Source organism: Argiope bruennichi, chromosome 1 (genome assembly GCF_947563725.1).
Source record: "Argiope bruennichi chromosome 1, qqArgBrue1.1, whole genome shotgun sequence".
NCBI classification, from domain to species: domain Eukaryota; kingdom Metazoa; phylum Arthropoda; class Arachnida; order Araneae; family Araneidae; genus Argiope; species Argiope bruennichi.
Genome location: NC_079151.1, coordinates 6,499,376 through 6,524,737, shown reverse-complemented (window position 1 = coordinate 6,524,737; position 25,362 = coordinate 6,499,376). Strand labels below are relative to the sequence as shown.

Sequence of the window (25,362 nt, the reverse complement as noted above, 5' to 3'; positions counted from 1 at the left end):
AGAAACAGAATATTTAATAATAATGAAAAAAAAAAGTTAATAATATGTTTCCTTTTCTATCTCTCTCTCTTCCCATCTCCTCTACTAATAATGTTAATTAAGTTTTTATAATGTCATTGGAAGCTGAAACAGACATATATTCCTCTTAATGACGTCAAAAGGGGAGGAAAAGAGGGGGAGGGAAGAAAAGAAATCTTTTAACTATGATCCAGTAACAAAATGTAGATTTGGTTAAAGATTTTTAGCCAACCCCATCAACAACATTAGGTTTTCAATATGTGTGTGTGCGATTTTTTTTAATTATTATTATTATTTTAATTTAGATAAAATTTCTAAGCTTGCACGGCATAGAGGGCGGTGGATCGAGTACAGGGGAATATCTTCCCCTACAGCCTGTAAAATCATTGTTTATTGTAATAATATATTAATAATAAGTTATAAGTTCTATACAGTGTCGAAATGCCAGAATTTATTATAGACTCAGTTCAAACCTGCTCCAACAAAGAAGAGAGTGGAAACTTCCCCCTCTCTATGAAACAAAGAAACAACTCGATTTCGTCACAATCATCGGTTGGGTCCCAATCTGTTCTACCACAAACATATGAACGTATGTTGACCAAGGAACTACTTCTTAAACTGAGAGAAGTAGTCAATAGTGAGCAAAAACGCAAAAAGGGGAACAAAGTCCAGAAATACTTAACAACCTCTCTACTACAAACAGCCAACAGCATTCTGGATGTGTTGGATATTAGAATATCGCACAAAAAACCAGAAGCGGAAGCATCTGCTCAAACTGATAATGCTGAACAGTTCACAGAAATCAAATCGTACCAGCCAGTAAATAAACCCCAAAAAGGTCCATCCTATGCAGAAATAGCAAAGAAAAGACCTAAAAGCAAGGCAACAATTCTTTTATATCCAAAAGAAGGAAAGCCGAATACAAACGTAGAGGACCTCCTTAAAAAGGAACTCCAACAGTCAGAAACTACTGTTAAAGTCAAATCAGTTAGGCGAATCCAGAAAGGAGGGCTGGCTATCACATGCCAGAGGGAAGAAGACCTGCAGAAGCTTACGGAAACCCTAAAAGAAAAAGAAACCATTACTGAAAATATAACAACTAAAAGACCTGGAATGAGGCATCCTAGCATAATAATATATAATATACCCAACAATGTACCAATGGAAAATATTCAAAAGGCAATTCGTGCACAGACGGAAAATCCAGAAGATCTAAAACTTCGCTTTAAAATGAGAGGCAGAACAGAAGACACCTCCCATCTCATTCTCGAAGCTCCTAGTGAGACATTTCATCGTCTTAAAAACTTGAGAAGGATTGCTATCAATTGGGAAATGTTTCATCTGAGGGAATTTCATCATGTCAAGCGTTGCTCAACCTGCCAGGCCTTCACCCATACAGCCAACTCGGGCCAGTGCAAAAATGATATTCCATTTTGCGGTCGCTGCAGTGGACGACATCACACCTGGAAGTGCATGTCTAATGAGCACTTCTGTATAAACTGCTCTGAGTCGAACAGACTCAATGGAACTAACCTGCACATCTACCATATGGCCATAGACCCACGATGCCCCTGCTACCAAAAAGCGTTAGCAGCATTTAAACGGACTAGGGATTATTAATGACAACTAATATCACTTTGAATTCGTCCTTCTCCAGCAACAAAAATTTTAATATTCTCCAAATTAACCTTGGCAGAACTAAAGCAGCAACCACTCACCTCCACCCTGCCGTGGTAAAATTGAAAACGGATATTCTCTTGGTACAAGAGCCATATGTGTACAACAACAAAATACAAGGTTTGCCGATGTCTTGGAACATCTTCACATCCACATCAAATAAAGCTGCAATTTTTATTCCCCAAACCATCCATAAAGTAATTACAGTAGCTAAATTGGAAAATACAATAGCAGTTAAACTTCACACTGACAACAAACCTATAACACTCATTTCGGCTTATTCATCCCCAACAGCGGATATCAATCAAACTTTACAAGAGATCCAGGATATTATAAGAATGATACCAAATGAAAACTTCCTTGTTGGAGCCGATCTGAATGGCCACAATCCTCTTTGGGGATATCATCGCACAAACAAAAGGGGTGTTGCAATAATGGATTTCCTACTGGCTAACAACCTTTATATCAACAATTCGTCAGATGCCCCACCTACCTTCACAAGAAATACAGATGTGGGTTGGCCCGATTTGACATTCTGTTCACAGGAAATGATCACAAAGGTAGCCTCTTGGGAAGTTCTCGAAGAACCATCGTTTAGCGATCACCACTTTATTCAGATAACAGTAAGAACAATAATTACTAGCCACATCTTCAATAGGTTTAAAACCCTCCATGGAAACCATAACAAATTCCACAAACAATTTAAGTTTCATGTCGAAGAACTAATTAGCATAATCAAGAACTGCAATGCCCAACAAGAACTAAATGAATTTACCTCCCTTCTCCAAGCAAAAATAATTCAAACCTGCAACAAAGCATTTAAAATAAAAAAAACAGCCATTGACTGAAAACCCAACTTGGTGGACAGATAAATTAGAAATAGAAAAGAATTAAGGCATTGAGACGAAGGGCTCAAAGATCAAGTTCGGAGGAAAGATCAGAAAAATATTTGCAGTGGAAGACAGAAGCCAAAAAATATATGAAGAAAGTCAAGAGAGCCAAAAGCGTTGGTTGGAAAGATCTTTGCACGGAAGCTGCAAATCCATATGGGAAACATTTCAAAGCTGCCTTTAGGAAAACAATTCATCCATCTCAACTAACAGTCTTGAACAATATCAATCCAGAAGGAGGACACCAAAAAATAGCTCAGGATATATTAGAACAAATTTTTCCATTCCCAAATTCAACCCCATCTTTAACACATGAAATCACTACCACTCCTAATGATTGCCCTTTCACTGAAAAAGAAATAGCACAGGTCATTGATAATCTCCCTCATGGAAAAGCACCAGGATATGACGGCATTGATAATCTTATTCTAAAAACAATAAACAAAAATTTCCCGATCCTCTTCAAAGAATATTTTAATAAATGTCTTTCACTAGAAAAATTCCCGGATCCATTTAAAATAAGCAATATCATCATATTTCAAAAAACTGGAAGAGACCCTAAACTAGCCACGTCATACAGACCAATAGCTCTCTTGCCTACTATAGGAAAAGTTCTAGAAAAATTACTCACACAGCGTCTTATTTATTTTCTAGAATCAAATAAACTCATCAACAATAACCAGTTTGGATTCCGTGAAGGAAAATCCATAGATGCTGCTCTTAAAAAGCTTGTAGAAAAAATATATGATGGAAAAAGGGAAAAAGACAATATTCTGGTTCTTTCAGTGGACATCAAAGGGGCATTTGATAATATCCAACACCATTCAATAGTTAAATATCTAGATAAACTCCAATGTCCTCAAAATTTAAGAAACATCTTTGAAAACTTGCTACATGCCAGAAAAATAATCCTTAACACACAAGAAGGCTGGGCCATAAGAGAACAGAAGCAAGGCTGCCCCCAAGGATCGTGCAGTGGTCCAGCTCTGTGGAACTTGGTGGCGAACGATCTGCTTAATAAAATCTGGCCTGCCCATACAACTATCCAAGCATTCGCCGATGATTTTGTTCTGGTCATTAAAGCCAAAACAAAAGAAAATCTAAGACAAAATACCCAAGAATCAATAGCACAATTTATATCCTGGGCTGACATAAACAATCTAGAAGTGTCCACGGGGAAATCCAACTTTATTCTGTTTAGTAAATGGGTAGCAGGACCCAGAATCTATTGGCAGGGAGAAAGAATAAAGCAGACGCATGCCATTAAATACCTAGGTGTCCATATTGATGATAAATTGAATTTGAATACCCACCTCAAGCATTTAGCATTGAAAGCGCAACAACAACAATTCAATTTTCTCAAAATAGCTGGCAAATCTTGGGGGATAACACTTCGACACAGAAAAATTTTGTACAGGACAGTCATTGAAAGGATGCTTGCACACGGAGCTGGAGTTTGGTGCCTTCACCCAACGGTTAGATTAGCAAGAAAGCTCTCTTCCATCCAAAGAGGCTTTCTGCTAGCAATTACGGGAGCATACAAGACCACGCCTACTGCAGCACTTCAGGTTATCCTTGGCTTGCCACCACTACATCTGAAGCTTCAAATGATGGCAAGAATGACTTAACTGTACAGACTCCGTGGAATCGTACATGATATGCCACATATCAGCCCACACGAGTATGAATATAGAGCTACGGGCTGGACGTCACATCCTTCCAAACATCTCCAAGCACATCAAATTTCGTTGGAAGATGGTGGGTCTCAGAATGTAGTACTCGGGATCTATACAGATGGATCAAAATCCTCAGCAGGAGTTGGGGCTGCATTTTGTGTCATGCAGAATGCAGTGACTATACACCAATGGTCAACAAGCCTATTGAAAGAAAACACGGTCTTCCAAGCTGAATTACTAGCACTCAACAGAGCAGTCAAATACGCAACCTCTCTTCCTACATCAGATCCAGTTACTATTTACGTCGACAATAAAGCAAGTATACAAGCCTCAAGTTCTCCAAAATCCAATAGCCAATTAGCAAGAGATACATTTACCCTTCTTCTTGCAAACCCTCACATTAAAATCTCATGGATCAAGGCACATGTAGGCTATGAAGGGAATGAAGCGGCTGACAAACTAGCCAAAACAGCGGCTAATGCTAATCAAGATCGGAATATAATGAAGCTCCCAAGATGTCACCTGAAGAACATCCTCCAAACCGATATGATGACAATATGGCAAAAGGAATGGGAAGAAGGCGAAACAGGCCGCTCCACATTCAATATAATACCGAAAGTTTCTCTATACGCTGCCAACTGGAACAGAACGGATGTCCTTTTCTTCACTGGACATGGTCCATTCCCGACATACCTACACAGATTCCATCTGGCCAACTCTCCTTACTGTAGCTGTGGGGAGATAGGATCCCCAATTCACTATGCCACCGAATGCCTACTGACTCTGTCATGGCACATGAGAAAGCCAGAAACAAGTCTCGAAGAAGAATGGTACAGGAGAGTTGCATCGAATACCCTTTCACGTGGCAAGATCCACTCCATAGTAAACCATATTCACAAATACCAAGACCTATTCAAGACTACACATTAGCTGAGACCAAAATGCCACATGTCAAAATCAGCCGAAATTATAACTTCAAAAGTCCCTCAAAAGTGCAGTTCTCGCGAAGGAAATCAAAACCACAGGATTCAGACGGACGCCACAGATTTCTGACTCTTTAGTGATTACTTATATGCTAATATATGTCATACAGATATTCTCAATGTAATTTATCAATTTTTCAGTTAGTAATCTCATTTCCCTGTAAGTTCAACTCAAAGTCACCATTTGTTTAAGTATTCTATTCCCCTCTATCCAGTTATTACATCACCAAAAAATTGAATATAGTCATGTAGGATTTGACACCAATGTGATTCTCTCTGGGGAACCCTGGATGGTCTGTCGTCTCTTTCTTTTTATCTTCTTTCTTTTTTTCCCCTTCCATCTTGTGCTCATCCAACTGGTTAGATAACTTAGTGTTATAGGCACCGGGGGCACAGGATGGCGTTATGTTATGTGTATACATTTTTTACTTTGCACCCCAGCTATTTGTAGTCAACTGTCTCAGTTACATTCAAGTCGTGTCAAATAATATGTTGAAATTTTAAAAAAATCCATATTAATTGTTTCTCGTCTGAAAATTTCAATAATCGAACAGCCAAAAGCGGCTAGTTTTTAGTAATTTCTTTATTACGTCGTAACCTGTCTAACCCGTCTTAATAAATTCCGCGTAGTCACTTTACTATAAGAATGTGTTACTTCTCTGGCTATGCGAGACGTCGTTTTAAATGTAAATTATCTATCAAAGGAAACTTCAATCTAAAATTCAATTATTTAAATGAAGACGGAACAAAAAAGAGATTCTTGAAGCGGGGATATTTTTTGTGTTATTTATCAACAACTTTAAACCAAATGAATGCTGAGAAACGTTTCAATGGAAACGCAGTCATTTAAAAATAATATCATTATAACGGACCACAATATCAAATAACAACAATCTTTAATGTGTTCCAATTTATATGTTTTTGACACGGTATGATAAGATAACAGAACTCAAGTGCTGTTCATACTAGGATCCGGAAATCCTCCATGTTTCAAGAATCATTTATTTCGTCAAAGAAAGGGTGAAAAGACAGTTGAAGGGAGGAGATGTTGACTTTTAGCTATAGAGTAAAAAGATTATTCGCGGAATTAGGAACCATGATAACAGTTCATTTTTCTGCGTACCACCTCTCAGCAAAGTATAATCGTCAAAAGCGTGCAAGTCTTGGAATTCTGAAGTAGAAGGTGACGATGAAAAGTAGACATATAAAAGTGTCATGATATCATTGCAGGTTTTTTTTCTTTCCTTTTCTTCATATATTTAAATTTATTTCTAATATCCCTAAAACTCATTTAAAAACATTCAAACGTAAGTAAAGAAAATTTCTACGTGTATCTAAATATAAATAAATCCATATAAGAAGAATCAATGATCAATGTAGATTGCAAGTTGAAAAGGCAGCGGTAGCCGGGTGGTAAGGTCTCGGCTTCCAAACAGGAGGACTTCAGGATCGAGGCCCTATTCCATCGAAGAACTATCGTGTAAGCGGATATGGTGCATGTCAACTCCATCCGGATCAAACGTCCTACCGCTGGTGTGGTGTGGAAGTTTAGAGAGGGGGATGCCAACTCATGTTTTAAAATGCTAATTGTATCCATTTCTCAAATGAACCCCGTTAATAAATTCGTTCCTTCTTTGTCCAATCTGACTGCCATTGTGCATGATGCTTCGTTTTCATATTCTTGTTATAACAAGCCCGCAACTATGTCTGAAATTTCTAAGCACTAAAAAAGAATCTTTATAATAATGCACCCTATTACTTTTCAGAGTAATAAGTGTTATATTTCCGAAATTATTTATTAAATATTGCCAAAACCCAAAATATTCTATAAAAAAATTAAAACAAGCTTTTATTAATGACCTCAAATGTCGATTTCTTTCATTTTAATCATTTTTATTTTTTATTCCTTAATTAATTATTTATTATCATAAAAATCAGTGATATAACTATAGGGTAGGAGGACAAACAAAGCTCTACTGCCTATGGCCTTGGGGGATTTGGGCACTTCAATTTTTTATATGGGCTATAATAAGTTGCATAGATACCAAGACACTATTTAGGATTTATAAAAGATAATTAGCATTAAAAAAGTAGATTCAAATTCAAATATTTTTCCGACTGCTGATTTACGCCGATAGTAAATATTTTCAAATTATTTTTTTCTGTTCCCTTCTAGATGGTGTAATGTGTATGAAGTGAAAAGTTAATTAAATAATTGCTTAACTAAGCATTGATATTAAAACAGTATTCTATCCCCAAAAACTAACAAGTTCGCAAAATTTCACCTTTATAAACATGAAAAAAATTAGGTACACAATTTATATAAGGATATTCATCGTAACAAAACCAAGAAAATCATTCGAAACCAGCGATATTTAAAAACAAATTTCAAATGTCTTTTATAAATCCTTTAATTGAAATTAAAATGTTCGAATCGTTTTATTAGTGATCATCAAATAATAAAAAAAAGTACTCGTAATTGAGATTTTCAGTCGATATTTTTTCGAAGTTGCCAGTTCCTCGAATCATTAACTAGGCTTAACCTAGATGAAACTAATTAAGACGTCACGAGCGAGAGGCGAAACGTCATCGCTGCCTAATCAAATGAGTATCACAGCTGAACGACGTCAGCTCGTTCACGTGACGGGTAGGCGTCGCCAAATGATTAATCGCTTCATTGCTTTATTGATATTTGCACCATCTGCTCCTCCCTAGCGCATGCGGAGGGGAAAAGAGAGAGGCGAAAAAAGTTTGGAGCTCAATATTTACATATCGAATTATTATATTAATTGACTGGCGGTAAATAAAGTCGGTAAAGACTGAAGATTTGTTATTTTTCTGTGATTTAGCAGAAAATGCATACCTTTAAGAAGTTAATTAGAATTTGAATGTTTCCTTCGATAACAAGATGGAGAAACATGCAATGGGTGAGTATCCATATTGCTACAATAATTTTTATAGCATAGAGAAGAAACTCGAATATTCATTTTGTACCTTTGCCCTAGGGCATATTACGGGGGAAATTTAATACAGATTCACAAATCACAGACTACAATCCAGGTTTCATACATAGAGCTAGAAAGGCCTTTGCGTTATAGCATTTTCATATAGACATACATTAAACCTGTTAGCAGATTGACAAATTTTCATTTCTAACTGCTTGTGTACTCGAGCTAACTTATTTACTAAAGTTCAGGTAATCAAACAGAATTCTCGTAGCCAACATTTGAAAAAAAATAATTTAGAAAGGTTGAATTGAAAGAATTATATAGAAATCTACCAGTTTTTTTCCCCCAAGACCACAAACCGTCAAGCTTTTTGCATTTTTAGATTTTCATGCTTACAGACAAGAGAGGTGAGTGATGATCTTTTCAGATTTTTAAGTGTAGCGACGCATCCAAATTTCAAAACATTCTCCCTGCGTTGGAGAAAGGTGAAATATGTCACATCTTATAAAGATTTTTTGGTAAAAGTGAAGTTTAGTGTGCCCCTTGCTGCGCCTAGGATGCCAAGTCGCCAATAAAAATGGCGGACAAAATAAACTAACACTTCTATGAAACAGTTATGGTTACCACTTTATACATTAAAATCATTATCTTTAGTGATAAGTATTGTAATTTTTATTTTAATCTGAGATTTATTTAACCTGTATCTGAGATTTTTATTAAATTTTTTTTAACCTTTGGGATTACTATCTCTGCTTATCTTAACAATTTTGAAGAAGGCTTTCAAACCGGCTGCGCCGGTCTGTTGTGTAAAGAGCAAAATTTAGAGCAAGCGATGCCTGTCGGCATTTAAAGAAGGCCCCGGGCAGAATTTTTTAACTTAAAAAAACCTCCTACAACTTCGCTAGCGGCTGGAGCGGGAACTTAGTAGCTGTTGCCACTCATTTTATATTTCGCACTTCCTGTTGTCTTTTCTAATTATGTAATTTGTTATTCAGCTAGCGATAATGGCAATGGAAGAGAAATTAGTGTAGAATTTCATCCATGTTTACGTTTTTGATATAGTTCCTGTACATAATGTAAAATAAATAGTTTATAGATAAAGATCGTCTTCAGTCACAACAAATTGGCGTCCGCGACAGGACAGAATTCTGCTTTCGAAGAATTCTGAACTATAAAATGTGCAGGCACGAATAATTTAAATTACTGCTTATGAGTTACGATATGAAGTTTACGAAAGTGATTTAAGTTTCAGAAAGTATATTCACTTTATTTTCTTCTTTATAAACAGACATTAAGAATTTATAACGAATCATTTTAAGAAACTATTGTTACGAACCTATAATATTGCTACCCGGCACGAATAGAGTCATCGCAAGAAAGACCGTTGTACGATCGGTCCTGTACGTGCTGAGATCAATGAACTTAGAGCTTGGCGACAGACTTGGCGAGCATTTGGCGGCTTGGCGGTAAATTTGGCGAGTTTGGCGACTAAATGGATAGTACCGGAAAGTTCGAGAACTTTCAAGATCCATCCACTAACAACCGAGATGCAGCCAGGTACGCCCTGATTGGTCAGAAGATTCTAGCCCCGCCTCCCGGAACTATAAAAGACGGGCACTCAGAAGCTACGAAGTTGTTGTTGTGTGGATCGTCCGAGTCGTCGTGTGTATCGTCAAAAGTTGTGTGTGTGAGAGGAGTCGGAGTCGCCGACACGTAGAGAAACTGGAGGATTAGACAGCAAGAAAGCTGCTGAACTACAGCAATTAAATGAGCTGCGTCATTACGATTAATTTGCGATATTTGTTGTAGAAGAAAAAATTTTGTAACACTATTTTAAGTTTTCATGTGAATATGGATGTTTTGAAAACAAAACGAAAGTCGTTAAGAACTTCGTTTACGGCTACGGCGAACAAGTTGAAGGAATGTTTGGCGAAGAAAGAAGACGCCAAAGATGGCGATAAGTTGCGCACATCTTCAGCTTAATTTCAGCAGTACGGCTCCTCGAGTTACGACTACTGCTCCTAGAGCTCGTGAAATTACGACTACTGCTCGTGGAGTTACGATACTGCGCCTGGAGTTACGACTACTTCTCCTAGAGTTACGACTGCTGCTCCTAGAGTTACGACTACTGCTCCTAGAGCTCGTGGAGTTACGACTACTGCTCCTAGAGCTCGTGAAATTACGACTACTGCTTGTAGAGTTACGACTACTGCTCCTAGAGTTACGACTACTTCTCCTAGAGCTCGTGGAGTTACGACTACTGCTCCTAGAGCTCGTGAAATTACGACTACTGCTCCTAGAGTTACGACTACTGCTCGTGGCGTTACAACTACTGCTCGTGGAGTTACGACTACTGCTCGTGGAGTTACGACTACTGCTCGTGGAGTTACGACTACTGCTATTGGAATTGCAACTACTGCCTAGAATACATGATAGGAAATTGCTTTCTGAGTTCTCTTCCAGAGGAATAAAGCTTACAGATGTTGGAAGAGATTCACCACCTATACGAGTTCTTCTGGGAGCTGATATACTTGGAAGCATTTTGACTGGCAGAATAAAAGTATTATCTTCAGAAGTATCTGCAGTTGAGACCTTGCTGGGTTGGACAATTTTAGGACTGGGGAAGAAAAAGGAAGTTGTTAACCTAGTCACATTAAGCTTACAAAATAGGGACGTGCCTAAAATGTGGGACTTGGAAGTTTGGGCATTACAGATTCCATAGAGAAGATAAATGAAAGCCTTCTTGAAGAAGAAACTTTGACCCATTTTAAGGAAACAATTAGGATCTGTGAAGATCAAAGATATGAAGTGGCTTTACCATGGCTAGCTGGACATCCTGCTCTATATGATAAATACGACACAGCAGAATCCAGACTTCGTACAGCAACTAAGCGTTTGATAAACGAAAATTACTTTGAAGCCTACGATAACGTATTTAAACAGTGGGAGGCAGAAGGTATTATAGAAGCTGTCTCAATAGATCAGCTTGCCAAGGAAGTCTATTACCTAATTCACAGAGCCGTCACTAAGCCATCAAGCAATACCACAAAGGTTCGCCCAGTTTTCGACGCTTCGTTCAAGAAACCGGGATTTGCCTCCTTGAATGAATGCTTAAGTGTGAGCCCAAGTCTTATACATAAAATACTGCCTTTACTATTAAGATTCCGTTCTGGTGCCATAGGTGTAATTGCAGATGTGAAACAGGCATTTCTACAAATACGTTTGAGAACTGAAGATAGAGATGTCCTAAGATTTTTATTTTGGTAGAACACTGGATGCTCGGAAATAAGAATTTATCATCGTTATCGAGTAGTCTTCGGCATTTCCTCCAGCCCTTTTCTGCTGAATGCCACTATAAATTACCATCTAGAACGAGAAAAATTCCAGACAGAGAGCCTCAGGAAGACAATTGGTCATTTAAAAGAAGGATTCTACGTGGACAATTTAGTTACGAGTGTTAATGACGCTACAGAACTGGAACAACTGAAATCGCAATCCATAGAAATAATGAAAGAAGGCGCATTTGAATTGCGCTGTTGGGCTTCCAATGACTCTAAGGAAGATCAAGATAAGCAAATGGTACTTGGCCTGAGTTGGGATGTAGTCAGCGACGAACTCTCTTGCAAGCTACCAGCAAATATAGATTGCACCCAAGAAAAGCCAGTTACAAAAAGGGTACTGCTATCTGTGATCAACAGTGTAAACGATCCGATTGGCTTTACGGCTCCAGCTTTATTGTTACCAAAATTGCTTATGCAAGAAGCTTGGAGAGGAAAAATAGGCTGGGACGAGGTGTTGCCTGTAGAACTTGAACATAAATATAGACTCCGGAAGAAATCGTCATAGTTGAATCAAAGAACCCAAACCGAATGAATTGGCCTTTGGCTCAAGTGATCGAATTGTTTCCAGGCAAGGACGGTGTGGAGAGTGTGGCTAAATTACGACTAGCCATTAGTGAGATCATACGACCGCTTCAACGAATTTATCCTTTAGAGCTCAGCGCCAGTGACCATCTCATCGAGGACCACCAAGGAACTGATATAGCTGCGCAAGACCCAGGCCCTACTGCAGCTGATGTTCTCTAGGAAGTAAAGAAATCTCGATGTGGCCGTCCATTAATTCCTGTTAAAAGACTGAATTTGTGAACTGTTAATAATTTCTATTTTTGTAATGTCATATATAAGATTTTGAGTTTGTAATGCAATTGTGTAATAATTTTTTTATGTTTTGTATTGCTTTAAAGTGTTTGTCTGCAATACAAAAGGTGGGAGAATGTTGCCACTCATTTTATATTTCGCACTTCCTGTTGTCTTTTCTAATTATGTAACTTGTTATTCAGCTAGAGATACTGGCAACGGAAGAGAAATTAGTGTAGAATTTCATCCATGTTTACGTTTTTGATATAGTTCCTGTACATAATGTAAAATAAATAGTTTATAGATAAAGATCGTCTTCAGTCACAACAGTAGTTTCGCTAGCACCTTGAACATAAGAACTGTATATATATATATATATATATATATATATATATATATATATATATATATATATACTAGCAGACCCGGCCACTCGTTGCTGTGGCTAAGGTTTTTGTTATATTACATAGTAGTAAACTATTCAAAGGAAACGGTAGGAGAACACCAGTCATGGGGACCACCATGCTTTTTTACACAGATGCCATTTGTAAAAAAAAACAAACATGGGGACTTCCATGATTGATTTTCTACTACCGTTGATATTGAGCAAAAATCAATACAAAAAAATAAATTCAAATTTCTTTATTTTTTGTTTTCAAGTTTGTAACAAATGAGTACATTACAAAGTTGTTAGTAAAAAACACGTAACACTTAAACTTATAAATAAGGTAGGTAGGGCAGATAGTTTTAAATCTTTTATTAATGTTTATTAATAAGATTTAAAACTATCTTAATGTTTATTATTTTGAATTATAAATACTTTTCATTTCAATTTAATTTAGCCGTAATCGGTGCACAATATTTTTGGTTAACCTGTCTTTAGCTAACTCAAATAGATTTGACGGTTTTCCTACACGTGAACATGCAACATATAGTTGCCCATGAAAAAAACGTGGATTTTCCAAATCTAAACCACAAATGGACATTGTCTGGCCTTGAGACTTATTTATAGACATGGCAAAAGCTAAACGAATTGGAAACTGTAACCTTTTGAAGGGTATTGTAGATTCTGATGGTATCATCGGAACACGTGGCAACAGGACCACTTCTCCTTTAAACTTTCCAGTTAAAATGGTAGCTTCAAGTATATTTCCGGTGATCTTTTTGATGACTAAACGCGTACCGTTGCATAATCGAGATGGATTCAAATTACGCAGGAGAATAATAGGTGAACCAATCTTTAATCGAAGGTTATGTGGTTAATTTCGTCAACATCAACATTTTTGGCTGCCAAAATAGCCCGATAACTGAGCCAGTTATGATTCAAGTAATTACTCTGTATATCCGGAAAAATACTCTGAATGAATTCATTTTCCCCTCAAGAACAGTGCAGAAATTGTCTGGCAGTTTAATGCATTGCGTATTTGGTTGCAGTTCTATTTTACCGTTCCCAATATCTAGTAATTGTTCAGAAAATATTTGTGCTGATGGATCATTTTGCAATTGTACGCGCATGTTTATGGCCAATCGAAGTGTTTCAACACTTCGCCATAAGAATGATTGTTTTAAACATGCATTTTAATTAAAGATTGTTGAACAATGAAGCACTAATAATTAAAAAGCAAGAAGAATTGTACTGTATTACTTTTACTATAATATGAATTCAATTTAAAGTTCAGTCTAAATAACACGTGGTCGGCTTTGCTAATACCAAAAATTGAAAAAGTAAGAACAATTGAATTTCATTGTATTGCGTTTACTACGAAATAAATTTAACTTATACTTTAGCCTCAGCAACACGTGGTGGTTATACCATTAAATTGTAGCCTATGTGAAACGTTGGTACTTTTAACACAGCGCCATCTGTTAGAATATTTACTCAATCCAGTCAACAGATATCGCCATCTGTTAGAATCGCTTGGAGCTAACAGATAATTGTGACTGTCAAATAATGAACAAATAATTTGTTCCTTCTTAGTATAAACCCTTTATGATGTATAATAAATCCTCTAACTTCAGTGATACAGATTCTGGCTTCCTCAGCTTAAAGGAAAGATTTAAAAAAAAAAAAGTTCTATATTCCACACATGAAGTTGCCATGAGATTTATTCCGTCATTGATACATTTGTCTGTTGCAATAATTCAGAATTCATTTACAAAATGATATCAGTTTCAGAAACATTTATTAAACAAAGATAAGCATTGTAGCTGAAGTGAATGATAGCTGAGTTGATGATAGCTGACATAACTTGATACGTACATGCAGTTTATTAGTAAAGAAATGAAAAACTGAAACGATTATTGTAACCATTTTTTATTATCATATCTTCAATAATTTATATAAAAAAGATTAAATTTCATTTAACATACAAATGAGTTAATATTTTTTTATTATCCGATTAGAGGAACTTATTATTGGCTCCTTCACTTACCTTTTTTACGATATGCTTAACAAAAGAAATAAAATCATTTAATTGAAAATTCAATGAAGGTAACAAATGTTATTGCCGTACAACATTTTTCTTAGTAAACAGTCAAATAAAGAATCGGAATTCATTCAAAACGAAAAGTAATAATTATCCATGTGCACCTCCAAGTATTTTTCCAAACTTCTTTATAATTAAAAAAAAAAGCAGAATTTTAGTATGTTATATTAATCAGTGATCCGTTAAAACGTTTGTAATTAATCATTTTCAAATAAAATATCTTATTTCTGAGAATTGCCATCGTGCACAGTAATACAAAATTCAAACATAAGATTGTGATACTTTATCCGTTGCAACGTATCAAATTTATTGTATGCATTAAAAAATAATTGTGGAAAATGATATCTTATTCCTGAGAAACGTTTTCGGATAGGATCATAAATAATTCGAACATTCTGATTCGAAACGTAACGCAAATGCGTAAGTTTTTCTACGCCAGTTGGGGTAACGCTATGCAGATTGGAAATTTTTAATTTCCTTTATTCTGTTTCATTTTAATTCAAAAGTACTTAAGAATGAATCTGAAAGATCGATCCATTAACAATATTTAATTTTAAATGCATCAAACATTAAAAAAATAAATAGAATCGTTTTAAATAATCAGCCGAAAAATCTTAAGTCTAGCCTCATGACTGTTGGGGGAAAAAAAACTGAAGCCGTACTCATTTGGCGGCGGGGAAAAATGAAACGATTTTTTTGGCGGGAAAGTTAATTTTTAATTAATAATTAAAATTCTAATTGAAAATTCAAAAAAAGGGCTATCCTATCTTTTAAGTTAGATCAAACTGCACACGGTGTGCAAATTTGATTAAAATCGGTTAAGTAGTTTAGGAGTCCATCGCGGACAAACAACGTGACACGTAATTTATATATATTAAGATAAGATTGGCGGTGGGAAAAATGAAACGATTTTTTTGGCGGGAAAGTTAGTTTTTAATTAATAATTAAAATTCTAATTAAAAATTCAAAAAAAGGGCTATCCTATCTTTTAAGTTAGATCAAACTGCACACGGTGTGCAAATTTGATTAAAATCGGTTAAGTAGTTTAGGAGTCCATCGCGGACAAACAACGTGACACGTAATTTATATATATTAAGATAAGATTGGCGGTGGGAAAAATGAAACGGTTTTTTTGGCGGGAAAGTTAGTTTTTAATTAATAATTAAAATTCTAATTGAAAATTCAAAAAAGGGCTATCCTATCTTTTAAGTTAGATCAAACTGCACACGGTGTGCAAATTTGATTAAAATCGGTTAAGTAGTTTAGGAGTCCATCGCGGACAAACAACGTGACACGTAATTTATATATATTAAGATAAGATAAGATTGGCGGTGGGAAAAATGAAACGATTTTTTTGGCGGGAAAGTTAGTTTTTAATTAATAATTAAAATTCTAATTAAAAATTCAAAAAAGGGCTATCCTATCTTTTAAGTTAGATCAAACTGCACACGGTGTGCAAATTTGATTAAAATCGGTTAAGTAGTTTAGGAGTCCATCGCGGACAAACAACGTGACACGTAATTAATATAAATATTAAGATAAGATTGGCGGTGGGAAAAATGAAACGATTTTTTTGGCGGGAAAGTTAGTTTTTAATTAATAATTAAAATTCTAATTAAAAATTTAAAAAAAGGGCTATCCTATCTTTTAAGTTAGATCAAACTGCACACGGTGTGCAAATTTGATTAAAATCGGTTAAGTAGTTTAGGAGTACATCGCGGACAAACAACGTGACACGTAATTTATATATATTAAGATATATATATATATATATATATATATATATATATATATATATATTCTACTCACCCTTCATCAATTCTGCCGATTTAAAATACTTAATGCTATCCCATTCACTAGACATTCATTCTTGCACAATTGCCAATACAACAAATTATCAAGAGAACCAACCGTTAGAGCACCAAAAGAATTACGAAAACTGCGTAGAATTCCATTGCAGATGATTTTTAAACAAAAAATGCAAACGATTTCGTAAAGTAAGAATTCAGACGATTTTTTAAAGCGCATTCTGACAGTTAAAAATTGCAAGAGAATACATATTTTCTGTCCGTATTCACATTAAAAATAAAATTGCAGTGACTTATTAGTTGTAATAAATCTTTTAATTAAAATAAAAAAAATCGTTAATCAATATTATTTCTAATTAAACATTTTTCATAAAATAGTTGTAGTTCATGTACAACTCAACCATTAAAAAGTAGTAAACAAATATCATTAGGGTTGCTAGAAGAGTGTTTCGTTGGGTTCCCATATTGGTGGCAAACTCGGGGGGGGGCACACTAATCTTCACTTTAATCGATTCCCCCCCCCTCAAAATTTGGAAAATATTTTCTTTATACTCTTTTTCATGGATTAAAAAAATGCATACGTTCTGTCAAAAAGTATTCGTACACACTACAAGTTCACGGATTTTTATCATAATATTTTACTTAAATATACAAATGAAACTAAAACAAAGAAGTAAATATTATTTTGATATATACAAATCATAATAATTCGAACAAAACTCTCATATTAATGCAATTAAGGCTATAATTTAAAATAAAAGAAATCAAGTAAGAAAATGTGCTCAAAAAAGTATTCAGACACTTCCCAATAAAATAAGAAAAACAATGCAAACTTAATTTAATATCTTGTTGGTCCGCCCTTGATTATTATGACCTCTCAAAGTCTGTTTGACATGGATTGGACCAATCTTTTGCAAGATGATCCGTTGGTTTTGGCCCACTCTGTACAAATCGTTTTATTAAATCCTGCTTGTTAGAAATTTCATATTCATACAGTTTTTGCTGCAAATAATTCCACAAGTGCTCAATGGGATTAAGGTCTGGACTTTGTGCAGAGTTTTAATAACACTAGGACAGTTGTATATTAATCATAACGTGCAAATATCAGCAATATGTTTGGTTTTAAATGTCTTGAGATTCAAAACTTGCTTGCGCTTTGCTTTAAACTTCATTGGAGAATGTCAAAATAGGCATAGTTATTCATTGTTCTATCAATACAATGCAAAGTTAGCGACACCAGTGCTTGCCATATAACCCCGGATAATTGGATTACCCCCTCCATATTTGACAGTAGGCCGCCAAACTTTTTGCTTGCCATCCGATCTGAAAATGTTATATTTACTTTCATCAATAAAAATTACACTTTCCCAAAATTCTTTTGGCTGCTTTACACACATTTTAGCAAATTCCAGCCTAGCTTGCGATTTGCTTTACTAATGTAAGGCTTTTTTGAGGTAATCTGACGTGATATCTAGGGGCACGGCAGTGCCCCCGCCAAGTCGAGCAAAAACAAGCGGCACGGCCGTAACATCCTTTTCTCGAAGCAGTTCAGGCCATTTTCGACCCCCTATAACTTTGTTATGGATAAAACTAGAAGCCTGAATTTTCAGTAACCAAGCAGGCATTATATAAATACGGTATATTTCAAATTTCATTAAATTTGAACCAGTAGTTTAAGAATTATAACAAGTCAAAGTTTGTGAATTTTGTCACTGACTGACTGACCGATCATCAAAACTCTAAGGCACTTCTAGCAGACATAGAAGATTCAAATTTAGAATACAATTAGTGTTTAGTGTATAAATCAAGGAAAAACTAAAATATCCGTGTAATAATGGACGGATCGATAAATTTTTCGAAGTTTCGAGGATTAATTGAAATAATTGAACACCTCTCGAAACTTCCTGATGATACCGTTTGCTTATTACCTACAAAAAACATGTGTCAACAATTAAATACTGCAATGCTTAAATCTCTTCCACATCCCGAAATAAAACTTACAGCTGTAGATAGCATAGATTTCCCCAGATACCTCACAAAGAGAGCTCGTGAATGCATAAAAAAATATGAAGACAATGCTTCTACGACTGCAGGCCTGGAAGAGAACATAATTATAAAAATAGGAGCAAAAGTCATGTTAAGGAGAAATATTGACGTGAGTCTTGGTTTAGTTCAGGGTTCTATCGGTATAGTGCAAAGAGTAAAGGTTGATCTGGAAAATACAAAAATAATTAAGAAAATATGCATTACGTTTAATAAAGAACATGTTTACGTTAATTAAATTTGAAATTATTAATAGAGCTTATGTTCATCGCTAACAGTTTCCCATATGTATAGCCTATGCTATAATTATACACAAAAGTCAGAGCTTAAATCTAAATAATGCACTGATGAATATCGGTTCTGCAGTATTCACATACGGTCAAGCTTACGTGGCAATTTCGAGAGTTATAAGTCTGGACGGCTTACATCTAATAAATGTCGACTTTGGAAGTATTAAAGCGCAGGAATCCTCAATTTGTGAATACAACAGACTAAGAAGCATTTGCCGTTCAGACTTGTCAAAAATTGTAACATCAAAGCTTACGAGAAAAACCCATAAAGACAGGGAGTGGGCTATGAGAAAAACTGTAGCTGAAGCTCAAGAAGTAGTACCGGAAAAGAAAAAGTGAAAGACTACATACAAAAATAAGAAAAGGGCTATCTACAAAAAGAAATGAGATGCCATCAAAAACATAACTTGTAAAAAAACCAAGTCTCGCAACTCAGTTCTATCGTAAAAAGTTGTGAGATCCATGTAATACCAAGTCGGTCAATTTATTCAGTCCCTACTTAAGGGTCCTTCTGTCTTAAGTTATTACGTAATTAGCTAACTTAACAACATCTTATAGTAACCATATCAATATTAAAAATCTTTTATGGTTAAAATTATACTACTACGTAATTTAAACCCTTCAAAACTGTGTAACGGCATTCGATTACAATAAAAAGTTTGAAAATTTTTTTTATTGAGGCAATATTTTTAACTGGCTCTTGTGCTGGAGAATCAGTTTTAATATCCTCTCATTCCAACAGATTACCGTTTTCTTTTAAACGTGTTTAGTTCCCAGTTAGGGTCTGTTTCGCCATGACAATAAATAAAGCTCAAGCACAAGCGTTTTACATCCAAGCAAAATCTTTTTGTCTTGGCACCAGGAGGAAATATAATACAGTTTACAAATAAATATTATGAAGCAATCTGAATTTTATTTCCATATCAGATCATACAGAGTTGATAAACAAGTGTGGAGCAGTGGGTACAGTGACTTATTCGTATATTTTTAAATTTTAAAACAGTTTTTCTACTGTATATTTTTAGTGAATTGTTTTATCTATGAACATATCATATTTTTACCTTTTTAACAGTCTAAATATTTCTCAATGTGTGTTATAAAAAATTATTTTGTAGTTATTTTTAATGATTCCTAAACATATTTTTATGTTTGTTTGATGGTGCGTGACATGCCCATGTCATATCCGGCGGAGGCTAGACTTAAATTTAAAGCTAATTTTTCTCTTGGATATTATGTCTCGGGCAACGCTGTACAGGAACTGCTAGTAGTTTTATAAATAGCTTTGTAGTTGCTCATAGCAAATGTCCTAATACTTTTTTAAGTGACTGACTGTATACCAAATTTATTCCATCTGACGCAATGCAACTTTAAGTCATTTTTTCTCGTTCGATAGATCTAATTCTAAATACTCTTTTTAATATTTTGTACTTCAAAATAAGAAAACTTTAAGATTTTAAGGATTACAATGATTTTTTTTATACTTTCTAAAAGAAAAAGTAATCTTTAATTCTTAGAGAAAGAAGGTTAATAAAAAAATTTCTCAAATATGAACATAGTTAACATATAAACTGATTTTATAATAATATTATAAATTACAAAGCACAAATATTACAATGCTATGTAGCGGATCAGGATATAAAAACCGCAAAGGGAAATGAGAAGCAAATTTTAAAATTACGAATCACCAAATTCAGTAGCGAATTTCAACACCTGTGATTCCCATAAATACTTTTGTATTCCGAAATGACATCATTTTGATTAAACAAGCATGTCTGAACGTATCTGCCACGAAGACAGATTACACAGTAGGCCAAAAAATAATTCCGTAACTATCAGTAAAAAATTGTTTAATCTTTTTTCCCTTCAAACAAATTACTACCAATCGCTTGGATAATGAATGCCATCGGTATCTTTAAAAGGTCCTTCCGTATCAATACATCTTTTATTCATAATATGGATTTCTATAGAGATCTTTCATGCAGTCCCGACGAATAAAACTTTATGACATTATCTCCTTTTTAAAATACTTCATACACATCCTAACTTTGGCTTCAACTCTGAAATATTGCCTTATTGGTTAGAACATTCGATCCATATGTGTTTGTGCGTAGGTAATAAATTAAATTTCGTTAACATTTTACTTTCTGTTTAAATATAAGGCTACAGACACCTTTTCGTTGCCTTTTAAAATACGAGGACTTTAGGTCCATCCCAATTTCTTGAAACTAAATATTGTTGCTTTAAATGTCTGACATGAGTTATTAAATAGCAGCTCTTTTATCCAAAAGTACAAAAGAATCAGTTGCGCTGCCGAAGCCCTCTTGCGCTGCATTCATGCTTCGCTGGTGATGCGTCGTTTGGAGGATGACTAGAATGCCTCCGTCTCCTCGGAAACAAAAAAGAAATTCTACGATTGCTTATTTCTTCAATACTTTTGTACCATCAACATGATATGATTATCATATAGCAACGATTTTTGGCTTATTCGTCCAAATTATTGACTTTTTAGACTGTTAAATGTTCATCTGGAATGCATTTCTTTAAGAAAATTCACCTTGTTACTTAAGAAACATGAATTTAATTGAATAAATGTAAACAACGCATGCAAATTAAAACAATTGCATAGTACAAAATTTTTTAATAATACTACGAAAAAAAATCGGAAGTTAAGAATCTATTTCAGAATTAAAGTCAAAAGGAAACAGTTTTTAATCTTAATTTTAACATTGGCAAAAATGAATGATTTGGTTTCAATTCCATAGTTTAAAAAATTGACGGTCGCAAATTGGCCATTACAATTAAAAAAATTATTTAAAAAAAACACTTTCTACAGAAATCAAATTGATACTATTATATAGTTTTTTTATAGTTTTAAGATAACGCAAAAAGATAACAATTAACATTTTTTTTTGATGTAACAGTTTTGAAAGATATGATCATCCATTTCCATAGCGATTATCCCACTGGCAATGGTTAAGTCTAATTTCGAGCTAGATTAAATTTCGCATGATTCCCATTTCTTGATTTCTTTTGCATCTTCTTTCCTCTGAATGAGTGAATAGTGTTTTTGGTGAATCCGATCCGGAATTGTGCAGCTGTAAAAACATTCAATTTAGCAGTCTGAAGTGTTCATATAGTGATTTCTTTAAACTTGACTGATGCCCTTTAACAATGTGTTATAAGAGAGATTTCTGTGCCACATGCATTAACATTATATATAAATAGAGAGAGAGAGTCCGTAGCGTTTCCTGAATAGCAGCTTTTCACACATTTCTCCAAGGATTTCTTGTATTTGTTTATCTTTTCTCCCCTCTTTCATATATTTTTCATCTTTATTTCTCTCAAGTTTACTTCTAGCTTTTAATTTTTATTTTTGTTGTTATGTTTTATTTTTATATGTATTTAGAGGAATTGTGTGTAAGTATAACGAGAAATTGAAATTATATATAAAGAGAATTTACATTTAAAGACAACTTTAACAATTATATAGGCAAGCATGTTCGGAAATGTCATTCTCAAGTGATAACCACAAAAAAACCTATCCTGGTCTTGGTCATCACTGGCCAGTTCTACAGCCCTTTCCGTATGAGGTATGTCTCTTAATTGGTATAGAGATAGCAATCGATATAGAGGCAGCAATCGGTAGAGAGGTAGGATCCTTGCACAGTTACTTTAGCAATTATGGAAGCGAAACCATGATTCTTGGAATCATGATTTCGCCCAGTCGTGGAACCACCATACTGAAAATTTCTCATCTCTTTGTTTGAGGTACCACCCGGAATCGCATTCTATGTTGATGAAGATTCACAAAGGCACCGTCTGTAAAGATCCAATACCGAAAATACTGGAAAATCCTTTGTTATCCAAAAAAATATATGATAATAATTACAAGTTTCCCAGGAAATGTTAAAAAATTCATCCATGCCACACGAACTGTTGAGCGTTCTCAAAGATACTTATCATTTATCGGATAATATCAACAGAATGTCATTTCGAATCACCAGGAACGTCTCAAGTTCCAAAGATCTTTCGCACAAAAAATGGCTTTCAAGATATCTTACAAAAAACATCTAGAGATCATCAATCATACGATCAGAGGAGTACATATAGTGAGACTACTACGACCAAACAGAAGTCCTGACTGAAATCGTAGATGGGCCATCCAAAGCAAAAGAGAGGAGGGGAAAATACAGGAGATATTTTCATTTCCCCCCCCCATCTCTGTCTTGCTACTGAAGACATAAAGAAAATCCAAATTGGATAAATTATTATCTCATCACAACGAATAACTTTTATATTGAAATTCCTGGTTCTAACATTCGATTGCCTGAGGGAACTAGGATTTTATAGAAAAGGAAAACTCCCGAAATCACTGCTGTAAAGAATTTTTTTCGCAAGCAAAATTGATTATCTAACAGAAAATTTAGGACATACAGAAAGAATTATTTGATTTAATTAAAAAAAAAACAATTTGCTTCTTAAAGTATTTGTTTTTAATGGCAAATCGAATTATGTTATGATTCGAACGATATTAAGTTCATAACCACCAATTGCTCCAAATTTAGCATAATATATGTAAATTGATTTAATAATTAGATTAAACTTATTTTCATTTAAATATGCAAATTATAAAACTTTCAAAAAATTATGAATTTAAAAACATATGATATTTTGCATGATAAATATAATCATCAATATATCAGTAGCATCTAAAAATTAATACTATTGCGCAAAAAATAAAAATATGTGCAACAGATGCATAATGTTTCTTCACATAGCTGTATAAAATTTCATATTATAGTATTGAATAGAATGCGTTCTATGCGTGCCGAAATTTGAAAAAAAGATGTTTCAAGGAAAAGATTAAAAAAAATTCTATCATAGAAGCTCCTGTGAAATTCATTGTTAAAGGATAATTTATAGACTTCCCATTTTTTAAACTTATGCAAATTACACAATTCTGTAATCAGTTAAACGCCCTCCAATATCATTAGACAAAAACTGATTTTTTTGAAGTTACAATTGCTCTCATGCGTCTTAAAAAGAAGATCCTGAGAAAAAGTTACCAATGATTTAAATGAAAGCTGAAAATTTTGCCTTTTTCCCTAATCACACTTGTAAGGATTTGGACTCTGAAAATGAAACAGTGTGGAAGAGAATTCATTTGATGAAAAGTCTTACAAAACCAGGTAAAAAAAAAAAAATTCTTCTCCTTTCAAATTTTATATGTATATTTATCAAGCAAAAAACTGATAATTTTGTTAAATATTCAAAGAATTGTCGAGTATTTTTTTATGCATTTTTTGCAGTAAAAGAAATACATTCTGAAATATTTCTAAAAATTTAATAGTAAAATCTCAGAAATTTGAGGATCTTTTTAAACGTTCATTATATTTTTAAAAAACCATAAACATGGCACAGTTTAGCCAAATATGGTTCTTGCGCCAAAAAATCCCAAAATACCATACCATACATTTTTAAAAAGAAAAACGTTGTTTGTATTTTTGTCAGAACTGGCATGAAAGGAATTATTTCTTTGGTAATGATTTTCAGTGTAAAAAAATTCAAATTTACTTCCAAAAGAAATATGAAATAACGAAAATTTTAAAACTTACCACATCAATCAACTGAGAAAGTTTTAGTCCCAATTTCACTGTAAGGGTGTCGCTAGTGTTGACAACCGGCCGGATAAGTCTATTATAACTGCTCATGAGATCGTCGTACAGTCTTTTTGCATCCGGGTTGCACTTAACAGATAGAAAGTTCCAAAGGAAGACAAACGTGAGTATGTTTTTCGGTGCGAAAACTGATCGGAAACTCTTAAAAGCCTTCATTTCAACACAGTAGTGAAATATATTTAAAATTACTATACACAAATTTCAAGGATATGAAATATTCTTAAATGAGCTGATGCATTTCATCTAGAATTAAAAGATTCGATTCTAAAAATTATTTAAATTTGGATTAGAATTCATCAGGAGCTTACATAGACGCAGAAACATCCTTTCGGTTGTTGGAATTCAATCTTTCTCCAACACAAATCACTATACTGGTCTTACAGCGCCATCTATTAGGGAAATAATTTTTAAAAACAAACTGTTTGGTGAAATAATATATTTGTGGAATAGTTTGACAGGAAATATTAGTTTATGCAATGCATTTACATCAAAATTATAGAATAAATGTTACCCAAATATAAAAATTATAGTATATATTAAGCGATGCAGCGATAGTAGATATTATAATTATGTAGTTCATGCTTCCTTTATATCATGTCGCCATCTATTGGCAGGAAAACTGTATAGAGAATAATCGCAATATAGTTTGCAAAATAATAGATTTTTGCGACTGCCAACATTCTGAGTTCGAATTAGTCGGAAATTCAAATTTTATTCTCTAGTTCCTTG

General features: G+C 34.3%; 1 protein-coding gene across 1 annotated transcript in view; it reads right to left on the bottom strand.

The window, feature by feature from the left end:
* The window catches only part of LOC129988896 (acetylcholine receptor subunit alpha-like 1), a 241,520-nt gene extending 216,601 nt beyond the window's left edge, over window positions 1-24,919 (bottom strand). The window contains exon 1 of the mRNA XM_056097213.1: window positions 24,571-24,919. Within this exon, the coding sequence (XP_055953188.1) occupies window positions 24,571-24,789 (219 nt within the window). The 5' untranslated portion in view covers window positions 24,790-24,919. The remainder of the gene's footprint in view (window positions 1-24,570) is intronic.
* Window positions 24,920-25,362: the final 443 nt, after the last annotated feature.